This window comes from Eucalyptus grandis, chromosome 6 (assembly GCF_016545825.1).
Source record: "Eucalyptus grandis isolate ANBG69807.140 chromosome 6, ASM1654582v1, whole genome shotgun sequence".
Taxonomy (NCBI): domain Eukaryota; kingdom Viridiplantae; phylum Streptophyta; class Magnoliopsida; order Myrtales; family Myrtaceae; genus Eucalyptus; species Eucalyptus grandis.
In genome coordinates this window covers 29,122,450-29,131,898 of record NC_052617.1, presented here as the reverse complement: position 1 = coordinate 29,131,898, position 9,449 = coordinate 29,122,450, and the positions used below count along the sequence as shown (strand labels likewise).

The following is a 9,449-nucleotide window of genomic DNA, read 5'->3' as shown; positions in this document are numbered from 1 at the left end:
TCCATAGGAATCATATCACATACAACATGATCTCGATAGTTCTTTCTAATCGAAAATGATATAAGAACTCGTTTGGTTACCTTGAGTTCATTCCCTTGATTGAGCCATTGGAGCTTGTATGGTTGAGGATGTTTCGTTGTTGGAAGCTTCAGCTTGTCGACAAGAGTTGTCAAAGCAACATTGGTGCAACTCCCACCATCGATGATCACCAAACAAACCTTTCCGTTAATAGTGCACGATTGTGAAAAATAGTCTCCCATCAAGAGAAACTTCAACATGCAATGCTCTTTGGATGATCAACCTCTCGTTATCATAGACTTTCACCGCAATTTCTTCTTCCTCTTCAAATTCAGAAACATGTTGGTCTTGATTGTCCTCAGCCTCTTGAAGCACTGAATTAATCTCCTCAATTTCTTGAAGTGTCATAACTCTTTGATTTGGACAATTTGCTTGAAAATGCCCAAAACCATGGCACTTAAAGCACTTCCGTGCTTCACCTTCAAACTTCTTTTGGACTTCTTTGGAAGGCTCTGCATTTTTTTCCTTGCCTTTGTCTTTTGTTGACATACTCTCGCCCTTGCTTTGAGAAGCACCCTTAAAATATGATGTTGCCTTTGTTGAGATTTTGGAGGAAAACCTCTTGCTCTTCAATTGTTTTTCGACTTTTATGGCTAACTTGCATATGTGTTCAAAGGACCAATAAGGTTGAAGTTCAACAATATCAACAATTTCTCAATTCATGCCGCCAAGGAAACGAGCGATGGTTTGCTCAAGAACTTCACACCTCATGTATTCTTCAACACTCATCCCTTGTTGTCTTAGAGAATTCAGTTTGAGGAACAGATCTTGCTTATAGGTGTGGGGGAAGAACCTCTTCTTCATCAACTTCTTGAGTTTTTCTCGAAACTTGATTCTGCATTTTCCTTCTCTTGCTTGTTGATGCTTTACATTCTCCCACCATAAAGAAGCATATTTTGTCAGCTTTATGACAGCAACCTTACATTTCTTCTCATATGAATAGGACTTGAAGTCAAAAATTCGTTCGATTATGTGTAGCCAATCCACAAAGTCGTCGGGATTGAGATTACCGTCAAACTCAAGGACCTCCACTTTAATGTCTCTTTCATTCTCCTTATGCCTCCCTCTTCGTCTTTGAATTTGATATTCATAATCACTTGAGTTGTCTCCAATGGAATTGGAATTTCCACTAGAACTTTGACAAGATTCAAAATCGTCATGCTGATGTCGTTCATTGGGACGCCTTACTAATCTATCCATGTCTCGCTAGATTCTCTAGATTTTAGAATGGAACTTGATCAGCCATAAAGAATTTGTAATAGAAGAAAGAAAGTTGAACCTTGAGCTCTAATACCAATCTTTCGATACGTGATGGGGTGAGTGATTCCAGAACGGAAATTTTTCTTTTGGGATTTTTCTAGTTAAGTGTTTGGAGTAGTGTATACGGGGAAGAAACGAAGGGGAATAAGAAAAGATAGAACGGTCTTTTCTAAGGTACAAAGGCCACACCACCAACCGAAGATGTGGATCGAGATCTATGAAGTTCACCACCAGGGCCTAAAGCTTCCACCAGCCAAGGATAAAGGACTTCGGGATAGGAGAAGCTCATCACTATGGCCTAAAGATTCCACTAGGTAAGGATAAAGGGCTTCTTGGCTCACCACCAAGGAGTGATCTATGCTCCAAGGATAAAAAGACCGAAAGAAGTTATCCACTCTCCGAAGAAGTTCACTCAAGCAGAGGAATTCTCACAATTTTTTTTCATCAAATTCATATGTCCATACATTATATAGTTTTCCCCTATTTATAGGAGGATTTAAGCCTTAGGAAATATAAAAAACAGATTTTAATGACTTAGAACTTAAAACCTTTGACTCTTGAAAACTACATAACAATAAAGACACTTAGGAACTAAGGAAATGCATTTATTAGCACGGGAACTTGCATTCTTGAACCTTTAGCTTTCCAAAATTCGTGCTCCTCCCTTGACTAGAAAATAATCCTCCTGAAACTTCATCAATTGGTCATGCAAGATGTCTAAAATGGCCTCCCATCATTAGTTATAGACATTCCACAAATTATTGATAAGTAATTGACATTATTCATTCGAAATGATCCATCGAAGCACATGATACCCAATTTCTTTCTTGGCTTGAATAAGCATCGATGGTTCCGAGTTGGTTGATGAAGCTACGTTGGATACTCCCGCATCATGATTTTATCCTCTATCTATTGTATAATTACTATATGTTGCACGTAAGTTGTAGAATCCCGTTCCTTTACTCACATGTCCTTACCTAGCCCCCCCAAGAAGTTCCCCACCTTCCTTTTGGAGGTGGAAAGGGTTGCTACTGAGCAACCCCCAGTGATTAAGTACAAATGGTGAACATCCCTAAAATCTTATTAACTACCCTTTGAATGCCCTTGCTCATGTCAAGAGCCAATTGCCATGGAGGGCAGAGAGGTTGCCCCCCTTTTTTTGCCTAACTTTCTTAAAACCTTTCAATTTTAGTTTTAATACCAATTATGTCCTATACTTTATTTTATCTTTAAAAAAATTGCAAATTGTCATTATAATTCCAAATCTACTCCATGTCCAAATATTGATACAAGAAATCGTTATCGTTCCATAAGAATGTGATAGTGTTGTCAAAGATATAGGTTTCAATAATGAACCTCTAATTGACCTAATGTTGATAATTTAGGAGAAACTATTGTCAATTTTTGGATGCGGGACAAATTTGGGACAATATTGAAAGTTTATGATTTATTGTTTGGGGTGGGGCAGAATTAAAATTCAATCTAAAGTTTAATTTTTTCACTGAAAGTAAGCCGTTCTTTTAAAAAATAAATAATAATTACTATTATCGCAACACTCCACCTAATTCTTTGCCACGTTAATTAAGCAACATCAAGAAAATCGATTAAATTACTAGTGACAAATAATGGAAGAAGCGAATCGCATCAATTAAATAAGTTAAAAAGGCATTTGATTAGGAATCGATCGCCCAAAACATAAGCGAAGCATATCTCACGCGACAATCTATGCCCAGAAAAAGAAAGACGAGATGTTTTATTGCTTCAAATATACACCAGCAAATAAATTCTTCCACCATTGAAAAAGAAATCAGTAATTTATTGTCAAGGAAATATCCAAAGTGTTGATTAATTAATCCCCACGAGAGAGAAGAAGAGTCGCTCGATCTTCTTTAACAACGTTCGACCGCGCCCGAGGCAGACGAGGAGACGGCCCGAAGCCGTTCCGTGTCGCCCCGTGAATCGAAGAACAAGACCTGCCATATCTCGGCGAACGCCTCCACGATGACGCCGTGGTAGTGCCGCGAGTTCATCGACAGGAAGCACTGCAGGAGCTGCTCCAGGTCCCCGGCCCCGAACATCTGCTTCTCCACTATCATCTCCGCCATCGACCACTTGAAGTCCTCCAGCGGATTCTCCGACCTCTTCACCACCGCCACGCTCTCCCCCATCACCACCTCCCACCTCCTCTCCCCGGCCGCCTCCGCCTCCTCCTCTTGGTCCCCGCTGATGGAGCGCCTCAGCCTCCTCATTCTGTTCCTATCGGTGTCGTTGTCCTCGTCTTGGGGGGATTTTTGCTTTTCCTTCGTCGCCTGATTCTCCAGCGGGTTCGTGGTGCGGTAGAATTCGGGTAACATGTCGTTCGAAAAGCTTCTGGAAGTCGATAGCAACGCGTCAGTCTCGTCCTCATCGTCCCCGTTGTTGTCGCTGCCACCGTCCGAGCTGAACCACCCGCTGTCGCTGGAAGTCACGCTCCTCCCGACGACCGACGACGTCGTTCTGCCTTTCCCCCAGCTCTTCTTCTTCTTCTGCTTCATCCTCCAGTCGCCCCGCCTCACCAGGACGGGCGACGTCGTCTCCACGTCGCCATCGTCGAATCTCAAAACACCGCATATCTTCCGACGAGGCCTGGGATGGCTCTGGTTCTGGCACTGGCTCCGGCTCCGTCTCGAGATTACGTGCAACTGTCCGTCCTTCGGCCACGTGTACTCGGACGGAGAGTCGGCGCAGGACCTGCTGCGGACGGAGGCGACGTGGAGAGCGATGAAGGAGTCGTCGGGGGTCGACGGAGGCGGGGCGGGTAAGCTGGTGAAGCTGATGTCGAGGGACGTGGGGTTCGCATGGAACAGCCAGTGAGCCTCCGCCCTCGACCGGTTCTGCGGGTAAGTCGGGGGTTGTTTGGAGCGACAGATTTGGAGGAGGCGGGAGAGTCTGAGCTTGAAGCGCTTAGCCATGGAGGGTGGTTGGGACGAAGGCGAAGCGAGTTGGTCGACGGATTACGTTTGTGTTTGAGCTGGAGGTTATCGAAACTTCGTAGATATATAGAGACAGAAGATGGAGAGGCCGGCTATTTCTGGCTTTTAATACTGAAATAGAACAGAAAATAATAGAATGGTGAAAGTTATGCGGAATTTCTCAGCCGGACTGGAGGACAGAATAATGTCAGTTATTTAGTACATGGTCCAACATGGATGATGATGTGACGAATCGTGCCGACAATAAAATAATTAGTTCTACATTTAACTTATTAAAACCGGATTCCTGACCTACTGGCACAGGTAATTTTACAACAGATAATAACCAAAAGAGTCTTTATAGATGGCCTAATACCCTAAAAAACTTTCAAGTTTAGCTTTCCTCCCATTTTTTCCTTTTGTCTCGTAAAAACTTCCAACTTTAAATCTAGTCTCAATTATATATTATAAGCTTTTTTTGTCCCATAAAAAATTCTCAACTTTGGATTCTATCCCAATCTTACCCACCGCCTTGTCCCAATTTTTCCGTAAAATTTTTATAGTCTTATAAAAAAACCACAAACTTTTACTCGAGTAACAAATTTGCACCTATTATCCCTCTGTTCAAAATGTCTCATTGACAATCGAGAGATGGAAACTTTCCAAGCACAAGCTATTCAAGTGGCTCAAGCACGAGCTCTCCAACCGCAAGTAATGTAACACTCCCAAGCACAAGATATTGATAAATGCAAAATTACTAAGGATGATTTTCATGGAGGGTTAATGGAAAATAGATTTGGGATTCACGCAAGAGTTTGTGATTTTTTATGAGACAAAAATAATTAAAGTAAAATTGAAACTGGACCTAAAGCTGAGATTTTTTTATGTGAAAAATATTAAGATAAAATTGATACTTGACCTAAAGTGAGAGTTATTTATTAGACAAAAGAAGTTTATGGCATAATTGGGAATGGACCTAAAGTCGAGGGTTTTTTATGATAAAAAAAAAGTTTTTGGCAGAATTAGGATATAACCTAAAGTTGGAGGTCTTTTATGAAGCAAAATGTAAAATTGAGGTAAGAGGTAAAGTTGGAGGATTTTTAAGACATTGGGCCTTTTATAGACTCAATTAACATGGTTATGTCATTAATGGGGTGGATCCTAGGCGGTTAATTGCTATGATTATGTGTGTGTACATCGAATGCGGTCAGGCCTCGCTTCTTGCTCACGTAGCACAAACTTAAAGATGAGATGTTATGAGGTCAGGCCTCGCTTCTTGCTTAAAGATAGGCCTGCGTGGGTGAGGACCGAGAACTGATTAGTGAACAGGCAATTGCTATTCCGAGCATTGAAGTGACAATTAACAGACACGTGTCACGTCCTCAGTGTAGCATGCAACGCTCAATCGGGAAAGACGTATCGACCAAAAGACCTGGACCTTCGAGGTCAGGAAGGAAACCCTAGAAATGACATTTCACTGCAAACTCAAGATGACCCCAATGGAGGTCGACCAGGCGACAGTGAAAGATGCGTGCATGATGGTCCAAGATAATCTCAAACCACCCCATATCTAAAAACATATTATTTAGTCTCTATAAAGATAAGCTGCGTTTGTTTGTTGGATGTTCAGAATGTCATTTTCTATCAGTCTCGCAAATTATAAAAATTACTTCTAGCCAAATCAGAAATTTTGATTGGTGGCACATATTCAGAAAAGGTCAAGCTCAGGCCTGTCATCGAAAGGTGAGAAAATGTTGAAGGAGTCGTCCAAATTTTCAAAATTGTTTTATATAAGAATGAGAAAAGGATGGATTTGAAACGATCCTCGCCTACCTCTGTATTCTCTGCAATGGAAGAAAGTCTTCCTTTGCTTTTGGTCTCTGCCAGCTTTCCTTTTTCTATTTTTAACATTTTCATGTTTGTGATGTTTTGCACGTGTCCATACACGCGCATATCACGTGGCACTCTGGTTCTGGACGAGCAGGGCCACCAGAAACCTCCAGTGATATTAGCTGGGCCCCACGACAGATCCTTCTCTTACAATTAATTTGAACGGAAGCGTTGGACTCTCTCTCTCTCCATTTTTTCTTTCGACTCTCGCCCGGTTGCTTTGCCCTCCGCTTCTTCTCCGATCGGACACGGAGCCGCCGTCCGACGAATCACGCCACCGCCGCTGCTTCCGCATCCGCCTCGTCGGCCGCCCCTGCATCTGAGCTAGAGCTAGTATTTTCTCGTTCGTTCTGCCCCTTCGTCGCGCTGCTCCTCCGGCGAACGACGGAGCCCGCCGTCCGACGAACCACGCCGCCGCACTTCCGCATCCGCCTCTTCCGCCACCTCCGCATCTGCATTCTCCTCCGTCTTCAACGGCGACCGGGCTCTTCCTCTCCCAGTCGCCGTCGAAGAATCCGTACTCGAAATCAACGTCCGGGCTGATGCAGGGGATGCGAGGGAGACGGAAGCGGGACCTCTTGGATGCTCCGGGTCGATGCATCTTGACGTGGAAGACCAGGGTCTTGTCGAACGAGAGCTCGCGCTCCCCTTAGCGGATAGGCATCGAGCTGCGGTAGCCGCAACCGCCACCGATGCTCTTGACGAATCCAGCCACGGCGAGACGGAACTTGACCGCGATGAGCCGCCTGAATGCCCCGCCTCTCCTCGGCCACAGCAGCGCAAGGCGGACCACGTCCCAAGCTCTGCGGGCGACGCCGGAGTCCCCGCTTGCCTTTCCTGCTTTACCCTTCTCTCTCTGTTGGTCGGAGCGAGCTTGAGATGCATAACAATGGAAGCTGCCGACAAGGCCACGGAGAAAGCATTGGCCGATTCCCTCTCGCGGGAAGTGAACCCTATCTTTCTCTTTGTTTTTCTTTCTTTTTTCTTGTTGAACAAACGTGCGAAGCTCTCTGCAAAAGCAGTTGTCATCACTCAATTTCAAATAGGCCTGCTATGCATGTAAATGAATTGCTTAAATCCATTGACCCATTTGTGATCATTCAGTGAATCAGGCTTTGGCTGGTGTTAGAGATTATAATTCTCTCATTGCTTCCTTGTTTCTGCTCAATTTTAAGATCAAGGTTCTGTGGGTGAACGGTTCTTGCTCTGTTCCAGAGAATACTTGCCTTGATACCGGAAGTTGCTGCTTATTATGATATCAAAGATTCTTGGATTGTGTTTTGCTATAATGATTTACAATATACTTCTATTTGGCCAGAAAATATCGATTTGATTATTGTATCTTGGTAGACTGAAGCTGCTTTTCTTAGATTGATGTGCGAACTCCGAGCAATAGGAAAATACCGACTAGCACGGTTCAAACAAATGATGGTGTTGCCCACGGCAATGTTCATTGCTTGTGCATAATGGTGCCTTCATTCTTTTAGGTCGATAATGCCGTGAGAATAACTGAACAAGCCCCGCAAGCTCATCACTGGAGACGACAAAATGGCAAACAGTGCCATAATAGATGAAACAAAAACAAAGCATATTGAAAGGGCAACTATATATGCCAAATTCTAAAAGATTGGTAAGTTAGACTAACAATGTTGGTAAATTATAAGAGAAGCCGGTAAGTTCAGAGCGAGCAAATGAACATCAAGCTAGAAAAGTTTTTAGAAAAGTCAAGTTGGTAAGTTAGACAAACAATGTTGGCAAATTATAAACAGGTTCAACAAGTGACAAAAGTTTTTAAAAAATATACCAACACGGAAGAGCATTCTATACTTTGTGTACCATAAAGCTAGAAATCAGCAAAAAGTAAACGAACAGCATCAACAAAATTGCAATATTATTATTGATGATTGTTTTAGAAAACAGCACATTTCTTCGAACTTAGGGACTTAGCTACACGCTTTCTCTTCCAGATCCAAAGGACTTAACAATTCCTAGTTTTATTTTTTCATCGAGATCCCCGAGTTGATCGAGACGAATAAAGAAGAATGCAGAGAACAGTGCTCCATGAAACAGAAGGAAGTCTACAGATTTCCGAATAAGTAACAAGAGAACCCTTCTTGAATGCACCGAGAGCCTCCTCTATCGAACATCCGTGATGGGGTTCTTCCCGCGATCGAATGCTTTCTCTGTGGCCTTGTCGGCAGCTTCCATTGATGCATCTCAAGGAACCAACAGAGAGAGAAGGGTAAAGCTCCAGCGTTGGGCTTCCGACGACCGTCTCTTCACGTTCTGCATTCGGAAATGGCAAGCGGGGACTCCGGCGTCACCCGCAGAGGGGCTGGTCCGCCTTGCGCTGCTGTGGCCGAGGAGAGGCGGGGCATTCAGGCGGCTCATCGCGGTCAAGTTCCGTCTCGCCGTGGCTGGATTTGTCAACGGTGGCGGTTGCGGCTAAGCTCGAGCCTAACCCTTTCGACAAGACCCTGGTCTTCCACGTCAATGCATCGACCACCGAGGTCCCACTTCCATCTCCTCGCATCCCCTGCATCAGTTCGGCATACGGCGACTGGAGAGGAAGAGCCGGTCGCCGTATCTGCGGAGGTGGCGGAAGAGGCGGATGCATCCGTCGTTCGCCGGAGGAGAAAAGCGCGACGAAGGGGCAGAACGAACGAGAAAATGCAAGATCTCGACACGATCGACCATATGATGGGGTCTCAAGACTAATGTTTCAAGCGTACAAGATAATTAACTTTAAAGTTAGAATATTGTTTAAATACTCCAAACTTTTGTATGAGATTGTAATTGATTATGTAATTTTTGTTATTTCTTAAGTAGGTTTGTTTTCTCGTTAGATTACTTCCATTTTTGTATATATATCGTTGAAGTAAAAATAAAATTAATTGTAATATATTATAGGTTGAAGTGATATCAATTTTTCTTTCTATTACCTGTAACTTGTTATAAGAGCCAAAATTATTGGGTTTGGAGTTCGTGCAAAATCATTGGTTATTCTCCTAAGGGAAAAAGACTACAAAAAACCCAACACTTTGTCCAAGTGACAAATTTACTTCAAACTTTTTTTGTGGTATAAAAAACCTTAAACTTTGTCAACCGTGACACATTTACCCCAAACTTTTTTTTCGTGATACAAAAAATCCTGAAAATCTATCCGTGTGACATATTTATCTTAAACTATAAAGCATTTTGGTATTTTACTTTTTAATCTTTTTTTCCTTTTTCTTTTTTTCTTATTCCTCTCTCTTCCCTTCGTTGGCC

At 43.1% G+C, this 9,449-nt stretch overlaps 1 protein-coding gene across 1 annotated transcript; it reads right to left on the bottom strand.

Annotated features, from left to right (window-relative positions):
• Nucleotides 1–3,074: 3,074 nt before the first annotated feature.
• LOC104451730 (transcription repressor OFP7) lies at nucleotides 3,075–4,355 on the bottom strand. The gene has a single exon (XM_039316207.1). It carries the CDS (start codon nucleotides 4,287–4,289, stop codon nucleotides 3,228–3,230), a length of 1,062 nt encoding a protein of 353 aa, XP_039172141.1. The 5' UTR covers nucleotides 4,290–4,355; the 3' UTR covers nucleotides 3,075–3,227.
• Between the last annotated feature and the right edge of the window lie 5,094 nt (nucleotides 4,356–9,449).

Bases quoted from the DNA above. Each gene is read 5' to 3' on its own strand.
- LOC104451730 (XM_039316207.1), bottom strand. From the start codon at position 4,289: ATGGCTAAGCGCTTCAAGCTCAGACTCTCCCGCCTCCTCCAAATCTGT.